The sequence below is a fragment of the Callionymus lyra genome, chromosome 4 (genome assembly GCF_982586985.1).
Source record: "Callionymus lyra chromosome 4, fCalLyr1.hap1.1, whole genome shotgun sequence".
Classification (NCBI taxonomy): domain Eukaryota; kingdom Metazoa; phylum Chordata; class Actinopteri; order Syngnathiformes; family Callionymidae; genus Callionymus; species Callionymus lyra.
The window spans coordinates 14,463,150-14,487,453 of record NC_141821.1 but is presented as its reverse complement, the minus strand read 5'-3'; the positions used below and the strand labels follow the sequence as shown (position 1 = coordinate 14,487,453).

At 37.5% G+C, this 24,304-nt stretch overlaps 2 protein-coding genes across 2 annotated transcripts in view; one reads left to right on the top strand and one right to left on the bottom strand.

Annotated features, from left to right (window-relative positions):
- Positions 1-7,831: 7,831 nt before the first annotated feature.
- tecrl2a (trans-2,3-enoyl-CoA reductase-like 2a) lies at positions 7,832-17,581 on the top strand. Its single transcript, XM_087788873.1, has 13 exons — positions 7,832-8,120; positions 11,209-11,259; positions 11,341-11,392; positions 14,137-14,181; positions 15,216-15,319; positions 15,387-15,502; positions 15,651-15,756; positions 16,641-16,713; positions 16,782-16,825; positions 16,908-16,965; positions 17,091-17,179; positions 17,248-17,293; positions 17,368-17,581. Exons 1-13 carry the CDS (start codon positions 8,097-8,099, stop codon positions 17,493-17,495), a joined length of 936 nt encoding a protein of 311 aa, XP_087644999.1. The 5' UTR covers positions 7,832-8,096; the 3' UTR covers positions 17,496-17,581.
- Positions 17,582-17,719: 138 nt separating this feature from the next.
- Positions 17,720-24,304, bottom strand: part of abca4a (ATP binding cassette subfamily A member 4a) — a 35,791-nt gene continuing 29,206 nt past the window's right edge. The window contains exons 37-50 of the mRNA XM_087788871.1: positions 24,041-24,218; positions 23,849-23,964; positions 22,416-22,563; positions 22,226-22,349; positions 21,013-21,142; positions 20,813-20,933; positions 20,624-20,686; positions 20,450-20,556; positions 19,711-19,852; positions 19,496-19,630; positions 19,320-19,423; positions 19,155-19,247; positions 18,795-19,044; positions 17,720-18,727 (exon numbers count right to left, since the gene is read on the bottom strand). Of these exons, the coding sequence (XP_087644997.1) occupies positions 18,611-18,727; positions 18,795-19,044; positions 19,155-19,247; positions 19,320-19,423; positions 19,496-19,630; positions 19,711-19,852; positions 20,450-20,556; positions 20,624-20,686; positions 20,813-20,933; positions 21,013-21,142; positions 22,226-22,349; positions 22,416-22,563; positions 23,849-23,964; positions 24,041-24,218 (1,828 nt within the window). The 3' untranslated portion in view covers positions 17,720-18,610. The remainder of the gene's footprint in view (positions 18,728-18,794; positions 19,045-19,154; positions 19,248-19,319; positions 19,424-19,495; positions 19,631-19,710; positions 19,853-20,449; positions 20,557-20,623; positions 20,687-20,812; positions 20,934-21,012; positions 21,143-22,225; positions 22,350-22,415; positions 22,564-23,848; positions 23,965-24,040; positions 24,219-24,304) is intronic.

The window sequence follows — 24,304 nt, the reverse complement described above, 5'->3', positions numbered from 1 at the left end:
AACATACTCTGGTCAATGACAAATAAATAACCTGGTACATAATCGTTTTACTAAAACTTTCTTGGCAAACAACCTGCAGCCTTTTTTCTGCTGACGAATTATTTCCTGAAACAGTAATTTTGAGAATATGGGCAATATTCTGTCTTTTTTTTTATCAAACAGCGCTTCCCAGCTCACAATTTGTCCTTGTCTTGTGTGTTCCTCCCTGCAGCGTTATTGTTGTTTTTTTCACCTTCAACTGGGAGTCTGAAATGACCAATTTGTGTGTTTTTGTTTCTTAGGTTGTTATCGCATTTTTCTCTGGCTGTTTCCGACTATTTTCTCTCCAAGATCTGCTTCCAGGCAGTTTTTTTCTTTTTGTTACCCTCAGGAGTGTCAGCCCCTCCTCTCGGCGTGTGCCCGGAATTCCTGTAGCTCTTCTTAACCCTTGTCGTTCTAAAAAAACGCTCCAATTATCTGCTGTTTCTGACCTTTGGGGCGTCGTGCTGGGTTATCGCCCATAGAGCTAGTTCCATTCTCCCACTCTGGCCGGTGGTCTTCAAGTGGAATCTCCCAGGTGGCTCTTGGCGGACTCATCCCTCAGAGGAGAGACAGAGAGGCTCATCGCCCGCCGACATGCACGGTAAGCTGTCCTCGGTCAAGGCCTTGAATTTGATTGTACCCCATAAGTCCCCCGCTGAGAATTGTGAAGAATACTTGTCATTGACTTTGACAGAGACGTCCTCGGAGCCAGAAATGAGTTGAATGAAGAGGATTATTTCCATTATTTTTCTAAGCAGCTACAGGGAAATCCTGGAGGGGTTTTGGCAGGTGGCTAGTAGATTGTAAAAGACTACTATAAGATCCAAACAAGATGGTTTTTGATATCTTTATCAGCTAGAATGAATTCACGTGAAGCTATTTACTTTCAAATTTCTTACATCCGGAATCAGAAACTGAAAGACAAGATCTATGAACCGCACCGATGTCAGATATGGAGGATCTTGTGCAGCTCAAAGTCCTTCTCTTCTCCTGATGATACAAAAATAATTGTTGTGTGGAAAAGCAGGAGAGGCACCATGTCATCATCTGGCTCTCTTTTGTAAATTCATTAATAATTCTGAGTTTATAGAGACGACAGAATTGTACACGCGTCTGTCACCACCAGTTGTGAATCATTTAGATTTCATTACATTGTGTACTGGAATGTGTGTGTGTGTGTTTGTGTTTGTTCACACCCCCTGACGTTGGTATAGTTTTGACAGAACAAAATACCTCCCCAAAAAAAAATTTGAATCCCCAAATTACCATTATAAAATTGAAAATAAGGTGAAAAATGATGTTCTATCCTAAAGGTGACATTGAGAGGAATGGACTGTGAAGTAGGTTTTAATAGAAAAGTTTCTGGCTCACAAATGAAAAAGTCACGGGCTGCACAGTAAAGATGGACTTGAAAACGAGATTTGATGATGTCACTGCTCCTCCACAATCTGCAATAAAACTTTTATTGCGTCTGACTCTCTGATCCTGCTGTTTTACCGCCTGTCTGGACTTTTTCACACCAACAAAAAAAATCTAAGAAGAGGTTGTATATATTATGATTAATCAAAATAAATGCTGCAATGAAAAAATAAACTACCATTTTGTAAAGATAAATAGCAAACTACAAATGTCATTTTCTGAAGTACTGGAATAGTATTTATATCGCGGTCTGAGTTACCTAAAACTGTATATAAATGTATTTGCATTAGTCTCAGATGTAAAGGACTTTTCATTATTATTGAATCAATAACAAGTATTTTACTAGTATCAATATTGAGATACATAAGGATAGTTTTTAGTCGGCACTAATGGCTAAAGCAGGTGTTAAACTCACAAATAGGACGGAATAATATTTCACCTGTGGTCATCTTGCGTCCATATTGAATTACTTAGACTTGTTGAAAATCCGTTTGAAAAAAAAAAAAGGCTGTAAAGAGGAAACACTGAAACCTAGTGGTGGGAGATGGTCCATAACCGAGCAGAGCCAAGCAGACGCCCTTGAAGGCCATTTAAAATGACTTTGTGGGCAGAATCCTTCATCTTCAGTTCAAAACAAAATATAAATTCATCGTGGGTCTGGTTTATAATCTAATCATTTATCCTTTTCAAACCTTATTCTGTCCATCGTCAAGTTCAGTTTTAGATCCTGAAAAACCTGAAAATACTTCTTATGCCACATGACTCGTCACACTCAGATACATCGCACTTATTATTGTTAGACGCACAACGTCAGATAAACATTTAAATACCAGGATATTCTAAGAATATAACAATCTAATATAAGTTAAAAGAGATGACACTCATTATGTAGTAAAAGTAATCCTAACAAAATAAATGCAAAAACTGCCAACTTTATATCAGTTTAAAAGTCAAATACTACATTTCTGACCTAGCGAGATACTCTTAGCAAATGTAATAAAGTCATGGCCAGTGATTTAAGGATCGGAGAAATGTGAGTTCTTCTACTAGAGCGGGTGAGAATCCTCGCTGCAGAGTTTTGCATAAACTGCAGGCCCTGCAAAGGTGCTGGAATCTAAATATCCATCCTATCATAATTTGCCAGATTTCTTCAGGTCATTAGACTTGACCAAGTTTCAGGCTAAAATAGAATTGATTTTCCTTCGACAAAATGGTTCTCCTAATCTCATGTTGGAAAAAGTTTTGTCACGCTTAACAATATGTTACGCAGCCTGAGCTAGTCAATTAGTCTGGCATCCGGGTTGAACGTCAAACTGTTTTTTTTCCCAGCAAATGGAATTTCATTAAGGGCATTTTGCACAATTCTCATTAGTTCTTTGTAACAATCCATTAGTCGGTGAAGTGTGCTGTTCCCACCTGTGATCTCCCTTCTTGCGGGGTGAGAGAGGATATATCAAAGAACCTGAAAGTCTTAGGAATACATTCATCTGGGTTTGTAGATGAAATGGCGTCGGGGTGTGTGTGTGTGTGGGGGGGTGGGGGGGGGGGGAGGCTCAACATTTCTAATCAGAGTCAGACAGCGACTCCGAGTCCGCAGCCTCCTGTGAAACATCAACTGTTGAGGAAGTTTAGCAGCTTCGACTTCATCTGCGAGAAACTACAAGATGAAGAGACTGACATGAGGGCGTGGCCTGGAGGCTGCACTGAACTTCATGCTTTTTAAAAATAAAAAATGTAAAATCTTCCTGATGACTTTAATAAAAGTGTGAGTGTGAAGATTTATTTCAATTTTATTAAAGAGACACACACTATTGGACTCGAGACTCACACACTATTGAGCCAACGAATGATGTGACGAAGCAAAACTTTGTTTATTTTAGATGATAAAAAAGGTAAAACATGTAAAGGATATTGAAAACTAAGCTTAAATAATACAATTATTTTAATTTATTATAAGAAACATTGCAAACCAAAACAAAAAAACTAAGTTATATTCAAGCTTCAATTAGTAACAATTAAAAATTAAAAAAAAACACACATTTTGCCTCGGTCTGGTTGAAAATTGTATTTAATATAGTATATATGTATATATGTAGCGTCAATGGTCGTCCCCACCTGCTGTCGTATTATTATCGACTACTATCAATCATGTTGTAAAAGTTATCTAATAAGATTAAACGGATGTATATTGGAAAAAAAAACAAAACACAATATAGGTCTTGACACGCAGTTTGATGGAGGTCATTGACTGTTAACCCTTGTGTTATCTCAGGGTCAAGGTGACCCGGTGGCCCGGAAAACAAATGTTTATGTTTTTTTCCTGGCCTCCTGAAATACATATGCAGTGGTGGAGGTCATTCACATTGACCCAGTGACAACACAAGGGATACCACAAACACGTTTGTTTTCGGACCTCTGGGTCAACTTGAGCCAGAGATAACACAAGGGTTAATGGTACCGGGATTCAAAAGATATGATATATTTGATTAACAAAACTGACCTCAAATAGAGAATGGTAAGAAAATAAAAGAATTGAAGTATTTGACAAGACAGGTGAGAAAAAGTTGATTAAAAGTGTAAATGCAATAGTCAGTATTACAGGTTTTATTCATTTCAATGTAAGCTCATGAGACAATTATGTCCAATGTTCTGCTTTCAAGTGCATGTTGGACAATGAAATAGCTCCAGACAAGTAGGAAACCTGCGTCATAGACTTGAGTTTAAATAGAAATAATGAATCTATCAATTCATTATTCATCCATTATCCTCTCTAAGCTTTCTCCAGTAGCATTCAAAGTGCAGCCTTTTCCTCTGTATTTGTCCAGTTGAGATGAATGACAATTATTTCAGAGCGAGCTTTAATCATCTTTTCCTCCACTTTTCAACCCTCTTTGTTCAACACTTGTGTGGCATGAACTAACAAAAAAAAAAACGTCAATCTCTAGTACAAGAGGAAACAATGAAACATGAAAGGCTGTTAACAATTAAAGAAGTGACCTCCGGGGTCCAGACACAGGCTCAGTGCTGGGTCACTTCCTCCCCCTGCTGGACTGTGAGTGACGCGCGCACAGGACTGAGGGAATCACGTGACTATGAGGTGGAACTACTGTGAAGATCCTCAAGAGCAAAACCAGTGTAACTAGGAGCACGATGAGAAAATGTGGCATGTATGAATACATATGAATATAGAATATAAAAAAATAATACATGGCCTGAATTTTAAACAGGCCCGAAGAAGTTTTTCAATCTATATTTTCTTTTTGTATCAGTTCTTGGCCTTTTTTTTTTTTTTCCGGATGCATCAGCTCTGACTCAAGTCCACTGAATTCCTCCAGGCAAGGCAACATGAGATTCCACAGCTTTTATAAACTGAATCTATTTTTGGATACGATCGAGCGGAAAGAATTGTCTCTACGAGAGGATCGACTGTTGCACCAGAGAAGAACTATCATCTTAAAAAGTTGCTGTGGATCTAGAGGTCACTTGAACCCACACACACACATTCATACACACACACTTTCCTCGGTGACGGCTTCTCTTTAGCTGAAGCAATTTATCACGTAAGAAAAATCTTTCTGCAATAAGTGACATTGCGAGTCAGGTGGTATTTGAAATGCATAGAAATCTAAAGTTGTTACACAAAAACTGCTGCAGCGATCATCTCTGTCACGTCCAATCTCAGGGAGACGACAGAAAACTCATTTTTGAAAATGGCAAAGGAGACTTTTGATGTGGCGGAGACAGGTTTCTCAGCTCAATTAGATTTTTAAAATTGATTCTAATAACGATGGATATATTTGATGAGACGTCATACTTGGAGGAGGCCCCTGGGTAGAACCAGGACCAACTTAAGTTCCGCTAACTGCTCTGACATGCTTGAATCTACCTCCAGCTTTTGGTTTTTCTGCTCATATATTTCTGCTCATATGTATTTATTATTCCTGACTCGGTATATGACCATCTTAACACGGACCAGTTCTTCAAGACATTAGTTCTCACTAGAAAGGTTAAGGCGCCATAGTTGCTAACTAGCATCAGGTTCACGCGTATGGAGGTAAATCAGTGCCAGAAATTTGAGTGACTAAATCAAACATATTACATTTTGAAACATGAAACATAAAAAATATAATGTTCTAAGGAGATTTGTTTTGTTGTGTTTGTTGTTTTTTAATAGAAATTGACTCAAGGGTGACGTTGCAGCTAGTTTGTTAGCCAGCTGCTAGCATTGAATCTTTTTCTGAATACTTGAATTGAATAATAAAGCTTGAATTTGTTTTTTATTGAATTATTCAGTTAAATACGATTGATGTTGTAAATCTGAATTGAAAAATAAATGTAAATTGTTTTTAAATGGTAGTATTTTAAATCCAATGTAAAACGGTGTGTGTAATAGTAATAATAAAAAATCAATTCAACCTTTAAAAATACAATTTATTGTATTAAATTATTAAACGGAAATTATTTTTTAAATCTGATGGCTGATATACTTCCTTACTCATGGCTTTAATCAAAGTCCAAAACACCATCAATGAACTTTAATTAAAAATATATATATATTTTTTTTTTAATTCCGAACGTAATATTTTTACATTTGTCACCTGCCTAATAGTTAATAATTTATTATCATTATGAAGTCATTCATGATTAAATTATTCTGGCGGTTATTAAACACAGAAGAAATTACAAATTTAAAAAAAATTCAATTTCAATTGGAATGATTGGAATAATATTATCAAACTGTATTTGGAAAAAAATAAATCATTTTGAACATATTTTAATTTGGTATACAATTATTAACAACATAAACATTGACCTTTCAATATATATATTTTTAAATGTACTTATTTAATAAAAAATCAATTCAACCTTTAAAAATACAATTGATTGCATTAAATTATTAAATGGAAATTTTTTTTTAAATCTGATGGCTGATATACTTCCTTACTCATGGCTTTAATCAACGTCCAAAATACTTTCAATAAACTTTAATTTAAAAAAATATATATATATATATATTTTAATTCTGAATGTAATATTTTTACATTTGTCACCTGCCTAATAGTTAATACTTTATTATCATTATGAAGTCATTCATTATTAAATTATTCTGGCGGTTATTAAACACAGAAGAAATTACAAATTAAAAAAAATTCAATTTCAATTGGAATGATTGGAATAATATTATCAAACTGTATTTGGAAAAGAAAAAAAATCATTTTGAACATATTTTAATTTGGTATACAATTATTAACAACATAAACATTGACCTTTCAATATATATATTTTTAAATGTACTTATTTAATAAAAAAACAATTCAACCTTTAAAAATACAATTGATTGCATTAAATTATTAAATGGAAATTATTTTTAAAATCTGATGGCTGATATACTTCCTTACTCATGGCTTTAATCAAAGTCCAAAACACCATCAATGAACTTTAATTAAAAATATATATATATATATTTTTTAATTCCGAACGTAATATTTTTACATTTGTCACCTGCCTAATTGTTAATAATTTATTATCATTATGAAGTCATTCATGATTAAATTATTCTGGCGGTTATTAAACACAGAAGAAATTACAAATTTAAAAAAAAATTCAATTTCAATTGGAATGATTGGAATAATATTATCAAACTGTATTTGGAAAAAAATAAATCATTTTGAACATATTTTAATTTGGTATACAATTATTAACAACATAAACATTGACCTTTCAATATATATATTTTTAAATGTACTTATTTAATAAAAAATCAATTCAACCTTTAAAAATACAATTGATTGCATTAAATTATTAAATGGAAATTATTTTTAAAATCTGATGGCTCATATACTTCCTTACTCATGGCTTTAATCAAAGTCCAAAACACCATCAATGAACTTTATATATATATATATATATATATATATATATTTTTTTTTTTTTTTTAATTCTGAACGTAATATTTTTACATTTGTCACCTGCCTAATAGTTAATACTTTATTATGATTATGAAGTCATTCATGATTAAATTATTCTGGCGGTTATTAAACACAAAAGTGAAAAGTCCCTGCATGTATAGAATGATGTAAACATGATGTATAGCAAATAAAGGATTATTATCTTAGTTTAAACTAGAACACACTCATTTATCATTCTCCATCTTCAGCCCAGATGGATACAAATTGATCACGGTCTGCTTGAGGAGGATGTTTGAAGCTCATGTTCTGCAGCTTCAACTTCTGCTGACACTGTGACGCGCAGCAGCTCGAGTCCAATGGCTGTTCACGCCATAACTCTCCCAGACGTGGAGTCCACCGAAACAAACCACCTGGCTCCTCAATCATTCAACTCCCTTTGTCTCACTTCACCAGCTTTCTTTCACTGCAGGACGAGCATCAGGTTCAGCTAAAAAAAAAATGCCCCAAAATGAAAGAGAAAAGAACGAGGACGGCACCTCGTTGTTCTTCAGAGAGAGAGAGAGGAGGTGCAGCGGAGCGAGAGAAAAGGGTCAGTCCTGAGTGTGTCCTCAAAAGGAGAAGAGCTGCAGCTGCATGTGTGTGTGTGTGTGTGTGTGTGGCCATGTGTGTGTGTGTGTGTGCAGGAGGGATGCATGTGTGTGTTTGTTGACACTCAGGTTTAGGGTCACCCTCTGAACATTCACCAACATGAGCCGGAGCACCTTTTTTGAGGTAAGAAAGCTGAAACAGGCCTCGCTTTTTTTTTGGGTGGGGGTGGAAATTCTTTTGATAATTGCCTGTATTTTGACTCTGATTATTTCTGACAGTATGAGGACATTCTTCAGAAAGAATCTCAAAAATATAGATCAATCAGAGTGATTTTATAGTAGCGGCATGTGTTTTTTTCACGTTGGCAGAATGTAATGTGTCGGGAGAGTTTATCAAGTCGAAGATTCTGATTAGAGTAAACAAGTTTACAGTCTTGACAAGAAGGTTATTCTCTGTGGCTCTTCAACCAGAACTGCTTTCTGAGTCAACAGAGGGCAACTAGTTGTGGCTTCATCTACAGCAACATCTCGTTCAAACGTGTATTTGTACTCCGTCCTTCAGAGACATGCAGCCATTGGATCAAGGCGTGGAAATGTCCAAAATATTTACATTTATATTTAGCAAATGCAATCAAAAAGACAATTTTTGGAATGCTTATATATATATATATATATATATATATATATATATATATATATATATATATATATATATATATAGAAGAGTGCTACATAGTTTACGAATGCTCTTCACTAGTTGCAACACTAATAGACTCAGGGACTCATTCATTCCTCGTGCTATTAGACTGTTTAATTCTGAGTTTGGGGGCAGGACTGGAGTGAAAACATGATGGTTTTCCATTTTAATGTTTGTGTCATTTTCTTTGTTATTTTCCTTTGATCTATGTTCTTTATCTTTAGATTTAGTTTGTGTCATCTTGCACTTTATTTTTATTGTATTTTTTTGGTATTGTTTTGATTGTTTAAGCGCTTTGTGACCCTGGTATAGAAAAGGGCTATACAAATATTACTTACTTACTTGCCTTTTAAAATGCCTTTAAAAATCTGCAAGATGATTTCCTGAGCAAGTGAGCAATAGTTAGCATCCTTCAAAGATGCTAAAAGTTGGTCAAAAAAATGCGGCTTAGCGTGTTCTGACAGGAGAAAACGCAGCTCATATGTTTAGCATCATGCTACCTGAGGTACCTTGGGACACGGAAGTTGCTATAGCAAGCATGTTACCAAGGTAGCATATTACGTGTTTGGAATTGTATGGGCGAGTTACAACTCTGCTTCATAATTTAAGTTATTGTCATTACTCACCGGTCAATACTCTCCACCAAGCGATAAATCTCCGCTTTAAAAAAGACGCGTCACCAACTATTCCATTGTCTTAGTAAATCACCTGCAACCTGGGGTGCAGCCTTCCATGTGCATAGGTCATGCTGTTACTAGAGTCTGCACAAACAGAGAGGTCAGTGAATCGACCCGTTAGTCTCAGAAGCAAGTCAATCGTCACTTGGTTTATTGACAGGTTTATTGGACGGGTGGTCCAGCTAGAACTGGATGAACAAGCCTTGGAAAAAAAGTGGCCAATAGTATTATGTTGTAAGAGACTCAAAGAAAACCACGACAGTGAAAGTTGAAAGTGATAGATACAATGCTTTATTTTGGGAAATAATTGGAATTGAAACATGTGGTATTCATGTTTCAATTCCAATAGCCTTTAATTGTTTGTAATAATTAAGAAAAGGTTGACTTTCGCTTCTCCAGCTTCAACATATGAGACACATAATAAAAATAATGTCAGAAAAATCAAAGGATTTTGACAAAAGTGTGTGGATGCTGACTGTCAACAGTAACAAACCAGATACATTGATGTGTAGATGTCCTAATATTGGTCAATAATTATTGATCGAACATCAAGGTTTGTCACTGTGCGTCATCAATCCCGGACGTCTCCACCTCCAAGGGACTCATTGTATAAACAAAGCGGTGCGATGATTACAGCTGGCTGGAGGAGGAGTGAAGCCATTAGTACGTCATAATATTATTATTAAAAGGTTTCAGTTTTGTTTAATAATTTAAATCAATAATTTTAATATTGAAATGTTGAATTTGTTTTTATTTATTAAGTAATTGAGATCAATAATTTCTATATTGAAAGGTTTATTGTCGTTTTTAAATAACAAAATATAATGTAAAAAATGTAAAATATATATATATGTTTTTTAATTCATGATTTTTCTTTTTACATAGACTGTTCGATATTCTTATTTTAATAATATTCAAAACAATCATTTTCTAAATTCAATATATTTTTTAATTTGTATCCATTCAATTCTATTTAAAAATGTTGAATTCATTTCTGAATTATTATTATTATTAGAATAACCAACTATATTTGTTTATTGTACTTCAACATTTGAAATGTTAAATTCAACATTCTGACAGCACTTACTTTCACACCAGTGCAGCAGCTGTCAGTCAAGCGCGTCTGTCATTGATAGTTTTTGTCCTGAGCTCTCTACAACCACAGCAGCGTCAGAGCGACACCCTCCTGCATCTTCAACCACCTTCTTGCAATTCCCTCGTCACCTGAACCATCAGCATTCATCCCGCTCAGACCTCCAGTTAACACTTTAATACACGACCTGTGTTGTCAGCAGCGCTCTGCGACCCCCACGAGAGCCAGGAAAGGGGGTTCAATCCCACTTAGAAGGACACGCCGTCCCCGCTTCCACCGCCCTAATGACACCCAGGATGCTCCTCGGGAGCTCACGAAGGCGTCGCCCCACAATGTGCTCGTGAAGGTTAACAGATGGAAAACAAACACTCCGTCTCCCGGGGTGATGTTTACCCGTGTCAGCGCGTCTCCCGCTCGCCCGCAAGGAAACACCGAGAGTGTTTTGGCCGAAAAACCCTTGTTTTTATTTGGTGTTTTTTTTTTTTTTGAAGAACAGGAGTGAGGAGATGGAAAGGCTTTCTCGCTCAGCAAATCTTGAGCTCTCCATTAGCAGGTTATTACACCGTCTGGTAAGGAAGCCAATTTAGCGAGGACAGCTCTGCTGAGCAACACAGTCAGGAGTGCTTTCAGGGCAAATAGCGTGCTGCCACCCACCGCCCTCCTCACATCTGCAGTATTTCACTCCTGACACGCTCTAATTAAGATGGAGGCGACGACGGAGTGCAAGGTGTCTGCTTCCTCTTTGACAACATCTTCTCTGTCAGAAGATGTGGCTGATCTGAAGTTGTCTTCTTCTCACATCCAGGTGGAGATTGTGGACGCCAACACTAAAAAGCAGCTTTGCTTTCTGGACAAGGTATGATTTGTCCTTTTGTGTTACCCTGGAAGTCAATTCACGTTTTTTTTGTTGTTGTTTATTTAATCAACGCCGGTGTAGGTGGAGCCGAATTCAACAGTCGCCGACATCAAGCATCTTTTTCACAAATCCTGTGAGTTTCTCCATGAAGAGTAAGATCAGCTTCACTTCACAGAAGAAATGATTTTTTAAACTTCTTCATAAAGAGACAAACCTGGTCTCCAGGTCTCCTTCGGGAAATTGTTTTTTACCAATAGCCAGCAATTTTTCATAAACAATAAAAAATAATACATAAAAAATAAAATAAAATAAAATAAAATAGTTGTATCTGATCTAGTAAATCTTAGGCAACAAAGCTCAGCGAGCTAAATGCCCAAAATATATTATGGGTGCAATCCCAGCTTCATGTTTAACACTGTGTTGTTGAGCAAGACGCTTCATTGGCAGAACCATTGAAGAATAAAATAGTACGTTTTTTTTCTTTCTAATTCATCCTTTCAGTTTTCTGATACACTTTCCACTTCCTTTCATGTTATAAGGTTGAACAATATGTTTTTTCATCTTTTAGGCCATTTAAACTGTTATTTCACAGTTAAATACAATTGAAAACACAAAACTGCCCAATTAGACATACATACAAAAATATTACATTCATATATACCCCCAGCAAATTATGTATAAATCTTACTTTTATTCGACCAACAAGTTGTTTTTTATTTAACCGTAAAAGACACAACTGTCTCCAAAAGATACAAAAGACCATGTGCAAGGGGAATCAGTATGGGGGGAAAAAAGTAAGTTAGTAAGTAATTGTATTTATAGAGTGCTTTTCCAGACCAGGGTGACATGGAATACTCAATAATATATAAACTTTAAAGGTCAAGATAAGACTGAGAAAAACACAGGAGTTCCAGCAAATCAAGGAAAAGCCTGAACAAATAAAAACGTCTTAAGATGTTTCTTGAAGGAGTCAGTAGATCATCAAACACAGAGAGAGAGGAAGATCGTTCCAAAGCTTAGGAGCAACAGTCTGGATTTCTCTCCTCTGGTTCTGAACCGTGTGCGAGGAACCATCAGTAGATTCTGATCCACAGACCTCAGAGCCCAAGCTGGGGTGTAAGGCTGGATCAGATCACTGATATAAGGAGGAGCCTGACCATGAATAGATCTGAAATTAAGAACCAGAATTTTAAATTTGATCCTGAAAGAAACTGGAAGCCAGTGAAGAGTTTTAAGGTTCGGAGAAATGTGAGTTCTTCTACTAGAGCGGGTCAGAATTCTCACTGCAGAGTTCTAAATCAACTGCAGGCGAGACAGATCCTTCTTGGAAAACTTACAAGCACTGTGGCGACTGGACCTTGAGAAGATTAAGATATGGTCTTCCTGTGAGGAGCCACAATAAGCAGCCACAGGTCCTCAGAGAGCTCCTTTGTTTCAGCCATGGTTGTGTCCAAAGCAACAGCTTTTCCCCTTGAGTTGATTAAAACAGATGTTTCCAATGAATCTGGGTCATTAGGAACCAGTTTGCAACGGGAATAAATTATTTTGGACATGTTACTTTTTGTTCAAATGTAAATAAAAGCAGCGAAATATTTGTTATTCACATTCACATGGTCTATTTATCTTTTGGGAGATGGCTGTGTCAAAAATCTTGCTGGTTGAATACATTTAGTTCCATATAAAATACAAGTGAAAGTTAAGTTTAAAAGGAATGGAATTACTTATTTACTGTATCACATCCCCCCAGAACATTTTATGGGCCTACAGTCAACTGATGGTTTTAAAAAGGGTCTAAAAAAAAACTTTAACTATACTTGTTTTTATTACTGTATCTCTCTACTGTGATTGTCGTGTCGTACTGTGAATGTTTTTATACGCCTTGCTTCTGTAGCACTTTGGGATTCTTTCTTAGAATATAAAGTGCACTACAAACAAAATGTATTATTATTATTATTATTATTATTATTATTATTATGAGTAAAGGAGGATGAAACAAAACGTGATGATGATGAATCTTGACCTGAGAAATGTCACTTTCACGACTAGTTTTGTGAGTGCATAGAACACATTTACATCATTTGTGTGTGAAAACATAAATTAAAATGATAATCATGACTTGAAAAATAGAACAAGAAACAAGAAAAGGATGATTTGTCCTGACAGTAAGTAAGTAAGTAATATTTATTTATATAGCGCTTTTCGAGACCAGGGTCACAAAGCGCTTAAACAATCAAAACAATACTCAAAAAAGTACATACTTTAAAGATCAAGATAATACTGAGAACAACACAGGAGTTCCAGAAAATCAAGGAAAAGCCTGTCCCAGTCTGGACAAGAATTGACCTCTTATGTCCCGCTGAGTAATTGGGTTCAAGACCTGTGATTTAAAATTAAGATTAAGTTTAAAAAATTGAATAGCTAAAGTTTAAACTTAAAGTTTAAAGTCTGCAATATTAAGCCATCAATGCTTTTGAGTTCGTCCGTCAAACTTCCTCCAGCACAATAGATGGTTCAGGTACAATCCTTGATGTCAGGTTCATTCAACTTTAAACAAACGATGAAATGATAAAAAGAGAAGAATAAAAACAAAACAAATCGATAACTGCTGGGGGGTTCAGAGGTGCATGCAGCCCCTCCTGACTCACGAACGTTAAATCCAATTTCATTTCGATCATGTGTAGCAGAAAGTCGCTACGTGAGGTTCATCTGGTTAAAAGTGTCAGGAAATATTTGCGAGCCCTTCGGCTGTCAACATCGATCGCAGCAACACAGCTCAATCCAAATCCGCTGTGCTCAATTATTATCGTGCCCGGGGCTGAAATCTGAGTAAGCAATGTCCGTGTGTGTGTGTGTGTGTGTGTGTGTGTGTGTGTTTAGATCCTAACTGGTATCCAGCAAGACAAGCCCTGAAGCTCAACCCAAGTAAGTGTTTGTGTTTACATTTACAGTAGGTCAAGACCGTGACGCCAAAGTGCAGCTTGGCTCAGGAATGACCCGTTTTAAAATACATTACTCAACCGGTGAGAGTAGAAAACTCACAAAATATATTTTAACTTTTCCAATGTCACACAATATTTTTGTGTTTTTTATTTGACTTGTATTCATCCAAATGAAAACAGCACAAAGGGAAAAGTGTCGAAGATGTTATTGTTCAAAAAGTACAACCAGCGACAGCAGATATAATATGAACCGACCCTCATGGTGCCACTTTGATGAGTTCATAATGCAAATTGGATCGTTCCGCCCTGAGAGACTCTAATAATATCATCCAATTAGTGGAGGAGATGATCTGGGCTGTGACCCCAAAGACTCCCTGATGAAGAAGTAGGACTTAAATGTGATTTATCCCCTGCTAAAGTCACATAACAGCGGCTTTACTGATTAATTTTTTTGCTTTTCTTTGCTCAGTTAACGCAATATAATAAGAACAAGATAATATGATTATATCATTAAACATATTGATATACAAGAGACACAATCAAACACCTTTTGAACATTTATTTTGAACCACCTGTTTTATATTTGGTTGACTTGACAAGTACATTGAAAAATGTTTAGTGAAAATAAGTGTAGAGAGACCAACCCAGAACTCAGAAGTTAGTTTTTCATGCTAGTGACAGTGGATGGTGACCCCTGTTTTAAGGGTTATGGGGGAAAAGAGTGTTGGTTTGGTTTATTAAAATCGCTGTGAATGTGTAAATTCTGTTAATACATATACTTAAGTTTTAATAAAGCATATTGTAGTGCTACATTTTGTTTTAGCTTCATCATCTAAACATGTTTAAGCATTTAATAAATAGGTCAATAAAATTACATTCATATAATAAAAGGTACAAAAGTTTCCATTTATCAACATGTTTGACTTTGATTATTAAAACGATCAGAAAAGTAAAAAAAAAAAACAAGTGAGGAATACACTTGATAAAAATACAGTTGTCTCCATCATCATGTTCTAGAAGGAAGAACCCTCCGAGATGACGACGTTCTTCAGAGTCTGCCGGTGGGAACGACTGCCACCATGTTCTTCAAAGACCTGGGGCCTCAGTTGGGCTGGACCATGGTGACAAACGCAACACTTTTCTACATGTCATTCAACAAGAAATCAAACATCTCCATCATGACTTCAGGTTTTCGTGGCCGAGTACTTGGGACCGCTCTTCGTGTACCTCCTTTTTTACTCTCGTCTTCCGTACATTTACGCTCACGGATACACCTTCACGACCAGTCCTCACACTGTTGTCACGTGAGTGGGATCGTATTTTTATTTCATTTTATTTACAGTTTTCTTTGTGACATTTTTTTAATTATTATTAAAGTTATCTTTATCGAGACAAACTGGATCTGATGTTTTTGGTAAACTGTGACTTTGACCGTCGTTTCTTTCCTGGCAGCCTCGCGTGTGTGTGTCATTCCTTCCACTACATCAAGAGGCTGGTAGAGACCATATTTGTGCATCGTTTCTCCCACGGGACTTTGCCTCTGAGGACAATAGTCAGGGTGAGGACATAACAACCTTTGCTGCTGGCGAACAATACGCCTCAACATGATTTGGAAAAAAAAAGGTCCCGGAAGAAGTTATAACACGACCCCTGTTGTGTAAAACTGACAGTCCGGTATTTGGAATAATAGTTCTGTGCCGACAGAAATGGCAAAACAAACTGTCAACGCATTTTTTTTAAAGGTATGAAAATCAGCTTAAGAACCTTAAGACTTATTTGTAAGGCTATTGTGGTAAGAAAAGGTTTCGCAAATATAAGTAAGTAAGTAAGTAATATTTATTTATATAGCGCTTTTCTAGACCAGGGTCACAAAGCGCTTAAACAATCAAAACAATACTCAAAAAAGTATATACTTTAAAGATCAAGATAATACTGAGAACAACACAGGAGTTCCAGAAAATCAAGGAAAAGCCTGAACAAATAGAAACGTCTTAAGATGTTTCTTGAAGGAGTCAGTAGACTCCATCAAGCGCAGAGAGAGAGGAAGATCGTTCCAAAGCTTAGGAGCAACAGCCTGAAAAGATTTCTCTCCTCTGGTCCTGAACCGTGTGCGAGGAACCATAAGTAGATTCTGATCCACAGACCTCAGAGCCCGAGCTGGGGTGTAAGGCTGGATCAGATTAGTGATGTAAGGAGGAGCCTGACAATGAATAGCTCTGAAAGTAAGAACCAGAATTTTAAAGTAAGTAAGTAAAGGTTATTTGTAAAGCGCCCTTTCTAGACCAGGGTCACAAAGCACTTTAACAATCAAAAACAATACACAATTAAAACATATACTTTGTAAAGTATAGGCTAAGTTGCCTTCTGCAAATAAAATGATGAAGTTGTTGTTGCAATATTATTAAAGACTAGTCACAGTTGATGTTTGTTTTGTGTCATCAGAATTGTCTGTACTACTGGGGTTTCTCAGCCTGGCTGGCCTACTACATCAACCACCCGCTCTACACTCCACCATGTGAGTCACGAGTCTTCGACAAAAACACTTTTATTTAAATGTTTTTGACTGGAATTTTTTGTGCACAGCATTCGGAGACGCCCAGGTTAACTCAGCATTACTCATGTTTGTGGTAAAGTACTTCAATATCTCCAGCACATCCCACAGGTATGATGTTTTGTGAGGTTCAAATCTTTTTTTTTCTTTTCAAACAGATGTGTGAACTTGGAAACTTCTCCATTCATCTGACTCTGAATAATCTAAGAACAGACGGTGAGAATTTTGAGAGCTCAGTTTAAAAGTTAGTTTTCAATTGAATTACTGGTTCAGAGCTAAAGATTGTAGAACAGAGAGAAACTTCACGAGCTGCTTCATGTTTCACTGCTCAATAATCTCAGGATCCAGAGGAAGGAAGTTCCCCGTCCCATCTAAGAATCCATTTACATGGCTGTTTTTGTTCGTCTCCTGCCCGAACTACACGTACGAGGTAATTTGAACGTATTCTAGTGTTGGAGATTTGATGTTTTTCACCTGTTTGGTGTTATTGTTCTCTAGGTTGGAGCTTGGGTTGGATTTTCCATTATGACTCAGTGTCTGCCAGGTATCAAATTTTGCTTTAATTGATCCCCACGATGCTACCGCCATCACCACATTTGTGTTCTCTTTTTCTTCCAGTTGCCTTCTACACATTATTAGGCTTCGTCCAGATGAGCATCTGGGCCAGAGGAAAGCACCGAGCCTACAGCCGAGAATTCCAGGACTACCCGAGCCTCCGTGTGGCTATCATCCCCTTTATTCTATAACTTTTATTTTTGCTCTCCACCAAATTTATCGCCTCACTGTGGAGTGTTAACTGAAAGTGTGTATCGTAGGATTTACAGGTGAACGTTTGATGAATGTCTTTAACTCTCAGGTCTTCAATGAGTCAGGATTATTTAAGAGAGAACATTTTATTTGCCGTCGGATCATCACAGTGTAAAGCACAAACATCGATTCGAAGCAACGACTGAGTAACAATAAAAGAAAAGAAAAAGACAAACTGTTCAAATTGCTGTCATACTGTAGCGGCAGAAGTTGCACCAGTTTATTGCATTTTGCAGAAGAATGTCAGCATAAAATATGTTTTAATAAAGTGCTAAAACAACGCCTCTCATAATTTCTACAATGAAGGCAAAACTGTTCATTTGCTTGGCATCTGAAGCAGAGCGATGGACCAATCTGTATTTTATGAGAAGTGTCTATCCTCCCTGGTACTGAAAGAATGTGCTCTATTTATGAGCAGAAATTTGATATTTTTATGAATTTAAAAAAATATATAGAGACATTTTATTTATCATGTGTACCACTGTAGGCACTAAACAATTACACTTTTAGCACATTGCATTTTGACATACCCATATTGCAATTTTACACGCATCAAAAGGAGAAAAATGTCTTCATATTTCTTTGTTTTTTAAAGATAGATGTGGTCCTCACAAGTCTAAGCACTTATCCGTAAGAAGCTTACAAGGCCAGCAGAACACAGAGAAAACAGGCACGAAAGACATGCTACAACATTTCAAAAGTGAAACACATAGCCTACTAATCCTGTATACACAAACAAAGCGTGACGTGATGACAAATGTCTGAGAATGATGTTCAATGTTCTTAATAGAGAACATTTTTATAAACATACTTCCCGGCTGTAAATCCATCTTAAACTCGTTGTTTTGTAGCATTTTAAAGTAGCATCGGTCGACACATTTAGCATGGGCTAGGTTACAGTTTTGGATCTTGTGGAACTTTGACCCCCATTGAAGGATACAACTACTGCATAAGAAGAGTGTGTTCAAATAATAGCCTTCAAGTCCAAATCAAGCTTCTAAAAAGTGTATGTTTCTAATATGGCTGAGCCTGGAAAAACTTGATATACTGTACTTTATTTACCCAAACTCTTGACTGGTTTGGAAACCACTCTCTCTGCTCCAGCGGCTTTCGGATGCAACACGATCGCATCATCCTCCCTGGACTGTTGCTTGGCAAAATTGACAAACACCTAAAAGATACATGAGGGCTTGAAACAAGGACTTCTGGACGTTTCGTGGTTTTCATGATGGTCTCACCTGGTCCAGGGTGGTCTGGGACACTGTGTAGTCCTCAATGTTGAGCTTCTCCTTGTTAGAAAACACCATCTGAAAGATCTTGGCCAGTGAGGACGAGGAGATCTTGTACTGGAGTGTGTTGTGGTGTTTCTCTCTCTGAATGCAGCCCGGGAAAGTGCTCTCCATGAAGGCCTCAGCTGGGTTCAAGTCCGGGACACAGCTGCTGCTCGAAGCCCCGATCTTCATGGTCACCACGTAACCGTCACCGAATCTGAGACGAGCGTTAAAAATCTTGTATACACTTGTGCAGCCATTGGAAGGATTGTTGAACGGGAGTAACCAGGCAGAATAGCTACACAGATTTCAACGTGTTTCACCAACTTGTATTTCAGATGCTGTATCGTCCCCAAACACTTGAAGGATCCGTTGACCATGATAGCCAAGCGAGTGCACAGAGCTTCACATTCCTCCATGCTGCACAGACGATGAGAGTCATTTGTGCTGCAGCTTGAAATTATTGGTCAGACAACTACACAAAGATCTGACCTGTGTGAGCTCAGAACAACAGCCCGTTTATCCTGAATGACACTCATTATAGATTGCCAAAGGAAACGTCGGGAGAGTGGGTCCATGCCTGTCGTCGGTTCATCCTACAGGGAATATGTTTGAACACAGATTGGATCATCGATTTTATCAAAATCCTAATGTGTAAAGATTTTTACCAGAAGCACCAGAGCCGGGCAGCCGATCATGGCAATGGCTGTGGAGAGTTTCCTCCGGTTTCCTCCGCTGTAGGTTCTTGCACTCTGGTCAGAGAAATCTGACATACCCAACTTCTGTATGGCCCACTCTGAGACCTGTGTCCAAGACAGAGGTGTTTATTGAAAACCCCTATGGATTTTTATGCATCACTTTATTGTGAAAGGTTTCAGCGAACCCTTCTGATCTCGGACTCTGGGACTCCACGAAGGCGGGCGTAGAGATTGAGGTGCTCTCTTCCCGTCAGCAGCTCGTCTATAGCGTCAAACTGAGGGCAGTACCCCATGTTCTGATGGACGTCCAGAATGTTGGTCAAGATGCTGCAAAATATGTTGCAAAGTTTACAGCGATCCAAACTCAATTTTCGAAATCACTAAACACAAGTGGTGTCCAGCACTTTCTATAGTTATGGGTATTCATATAAATAAAACATTTAAGTGGAGCTAATGTAGTAAGTATGATACAAGTCCCTCATCATGCAATCAAGTTATTACTTTATATAGCGGAGTCTATTATGACTTAACAATAGATAATAATAATGCTTTGTTAGTCCCTTGAATGTGAAATTCCGGGATTGATGACATGTGGTGACAAACCTTGATTATTTGACCAATCACAGTTGGTGTGATGATGATAAACGAGAGTTCATCTCCAGAACCACATTTTTAGTGGGCGGGGCTTACGCACATTTTCTAATGTAAATATTTAAATGTAAAGAGAGTTTTGTACAAACAGACACATACTGATGAGAACAAAGGAGCTCCAAGATCTATTTAAGAGATACTTAAATCCACAGATTAGTTGCCCTTTATAAGTCTAAACACACCGAGGAGGCTTCTTCAAGAATATCTTTCAAACCCATTTTTCACCAACAATTTGCAACACAAGGCTTTCATTCAGGTCTCTTTCATCCACACCTGTGTCCAGCGACAGAAGCTTCTCCAGAAGTAACAACAATGTCTCCGGTCAGCATCTTAAATGTGGTGGTCTTCCCTGCTCCGTTCACCCCCAGAAGACCAAAGCACTGTAGAGGAAAGATAGAGAAGAATAATGAAACGATGCACAATTTCAGCCATTAATGAAAAACAAACCTCTCCTGGAGAAACACCGATACATATCTGGTCCACTGCTGGAATGATCATCCCTCTGTATGTCTAATAAAACAGATTTAGATCAGTTTTGCAATTCAATCAATGTATTTGTTCATTTATCTGACCATCTATCTACTGTACATATCTGTCTATCATCTATTTACATCAAAACAGTGAAGCTTATCTCACTTTTGACAGGTTTTTTATCCTTAAAATATCACTTGTTTTTCCGTCTCTGTGGATCCGATCTCTCTCATTTGCTACATCCACGTCTTCATCCATCATCGCTGGCTTTATGTGATCAGAGGGCCTGCAGTTGAAGGGTATAAAAATCTTTTTTACAGAGGGAACAGTTACGAAATCATCTGGGGTGCCCTTTTGCTTCTCACCAGTGAATGTGGAAGAAACGATACTGGCAGAGAAGGTTCAAAGCAAAATAGATGAATCCTTCCAGAGCCATGCAGAATAGATTCTTCCCGAGAAAATTCCAACTAAAGGGGTCGGGACTGTAGTCTTCACCTGAGAACACACATGGATGGGGGAAGACTCAGAGAAGGGAAGGATATTGTTTCAACTGTTAATATGAGTGCAACATGTACTGCTTTAGATTTACAATCAACACTGATATTTAACATTTCATTTTATTTTTCTTATGCCGAATTTAAGAATGACATAATCACATTTATTAAGCTTAAACAATCTAATATTGCTTTTCAAACTTACTTGGACAGGAACTCATTTCCTGATTGAATGTTGTTTGTATTGTTTTGGACGGGAAAGAGGTATAAAATAATTCTAATTTCTGCAGGTTATTACTTAAATGATTGAATGTGATGTGTGACCAAAAGCTCTTTATCAACAATTCCCCTATTGCCTCTAATCTCACAAAATTCATTGTTTAACTAATTACAATGTTGTTAGATCCGGTGCAGAAATAAATGCAGGCAATGATCTCCCAGAGCAACCTTAGAGGGATTATTCACATGATTTAGTCCAACTAATTTCCTAACTATAGTAAAGAAATAAATTCACTTTCTCAGCTCTCATGTAATCTTGGTCCAGTGGTGTCTATCTTTCCAAGATTTCCACATTTGATGAAGTTAAAATGAATGAAGCCATATGTGAACTCAAGAATAACTCAACTTCAATTTTTTATCACTTATATTTTACATTCTATTGCTGAATAATAAATTAAAAAACAGTGACAGCGGGCCGCAGTATATCTGGTAAAGGCCTCCTCCCCTGATACAGCCAATAGAAGCCATACACCATTCATCAATAGAACAGGTGGAATGGTTTTGTGTTCCTCTGGAAAATAAATGGAACTAATCTCTGAGCTAATGCTTAGAATTGTTTTTATGAATGTATTTTCCAATGAGCCTGCACAGAGCCCCCTTCAAGCTTTACGAACACCATTTGAAAACTGCAGAGTTACATGTGTCGGAGCCTATAACTAGAGTCTTAAAGGCAGATGTATGGAGTTAGGTTTCCACCAGAGGCGTTGACCCAGCATTCATAAGCAGTACCAACATGTGCATGACATGTAGGAGCTTTTATTTCACTGAAGTTAACTGCCTGCTACATAGTGTGTTTAAATGTTACCAAAGCGGGCGTAGATATCAGTGACAGCCTGGTTCATGGCCATGTCGATGAGTCCCCTGCCCAGGCAGTAGTGTGGGAAGATGAGCAGCAGCCTCTTCAGAAGTTGATTGAACTTGTAAAGAGCCTTGATAAAGAGACATATTTGTAAATGTGTGTTTTAAAAGTACATGGGTTGACGTGATATTCCTACTGTGGTGCCCTCGAAGAGATCCAGGATGAAGGTGATGGCGCTGCTGTTGATGCCAATAAACAGGTTGATGCACGACAAAGACACGTAAGCCGTGCTGGGGACGTTGTAGACGTAAGACAGAGGGTACATCATGGGAATAACAGACCAGCTGGAAGAGAAAACAGAATGGGATGTTGGTGAACGTGGGGATGTTTGAAGTCTTTTAAGAAACATTTTTTTTAATAATAAGCTTTCTACTCTATTTTATTGATGCAACACAATAAAACAATCATCTTATATTGTGGCTTCCAACAGGAGCTGCAAGCAAGGTGAAGCTCTGAGTCTGTTATTATCCAGTCAGTAAATTATGTTCCAGACATCTGTCTGAACAAAGGAAGGATTCTTTGGTTTGCTATAGAGGATAATTAACACATTTTCTTTTTCAGTCATAGCCACTTAGTTATCATTCACCTTGAAAGGGTTGCATTTTCTAAGGTGTGATGATCTTGAGAGGCCATCAAGAGAAAAGAAAGAAGAGCCTCAAGACGATGGGAACATTGTGAAAATTATAAGGATAATCTTCTGTTAATTATTCTGATTTTATATTATTTTATTTTAGATACTTTTTATTTAAAGATCCTCCCTATCACGCATTTGAACTTGAAGGGCCGAGGGCCAAATCATGCCCGCCAAGTAATTTTATGTGGCCCGCTGGATGGTTTGCTCAAAATAAAGGTTGATTTTTGTTCATGTTGGTATGGTGACCTATAAATATGTCAGTGTTTTAAGATAAGAAGTGTAAAGGTGACGTTGAAGGAAAGACTTCTGTCTGGAGTGTTTTGTAAAGACTTGGACTCAATACTGACGATTCAGTTCCATTCATTTTTTTTTGGTCTCACAAAGTCGACTCTTAAAAGATTTTTGTTCATTTGGTTTGATTGACAACACTGCTGTTTATCAATAACACAATGACAACAAAATATCAATATGATTTTAAAGCCCCTTTTTCTAAATTATTTTTAATGAATAATGTATTTTAAAGGAATAAAAACAAGAAAGAAATAAACTTTATACACCAACAAATGGCTGATTGTGGCCCCTCAAGCTTTATATATGACATTCTTGCTGCACAGAGTCAGATGCTTCCAAAAATATTTTCTATAATCTGATTTCACCAGCATGTAACAATATACTGCAAACACAGAAATTCCCGCAGGCAACGTAAACTGAGACTCAGACACGGTCAAAGTTACAGTCATTTGACATTAGCAGGTCGCTAGCGTGACTCGACAATGAACTTGACCTACAGGAGTGTAACCGAGATCTGGTGGCGACAAGGAAGCATGTGGTGATTATATATCCGTGTGTCCCGGGCAGACAAAAGGTCAACGTGAGCCTCACTGCTCAGTTCACCGACGAAGAAATACATTTCTCTCCTCACATTCAACACTCACCCGTACAACACGAGCAGTGAGATGAGTGGTCGCAGGTTGGTCGGAGATGTGTAGCACTTCTTGTCGAAGAAGATGAATATTTCCACCACCATTATTACACTGAGGGAGTAATTCACCTGGAGATACGAGGAGAGTCCCTCGTAAGAGTGATCTAATAGAGGCTTTGAGGTGAATAAAGGGGCTCGTCTGTACCATGTCCCAGAGGAAGTTGGCCGTCCAGTAGACCAGAGGACTGACTCCGCTGACAAATTGCAGGTGTTTGGCCTGGGTCACCCTCTCCTGGATGAGGTAGAGGACGAAGCTTGCAGGGATGAAGGACATCGCAAAGATCACACAAATGGCAACCACAGCATCTATGGAAGTATTCAGCCTGCAGAAGAAATAGAAATGGGTTTAAGAGGAAGTCGAATTGCATTTTAGGGATTTAAAACAGTTTTCGACGAGCAGTTCCAGCTG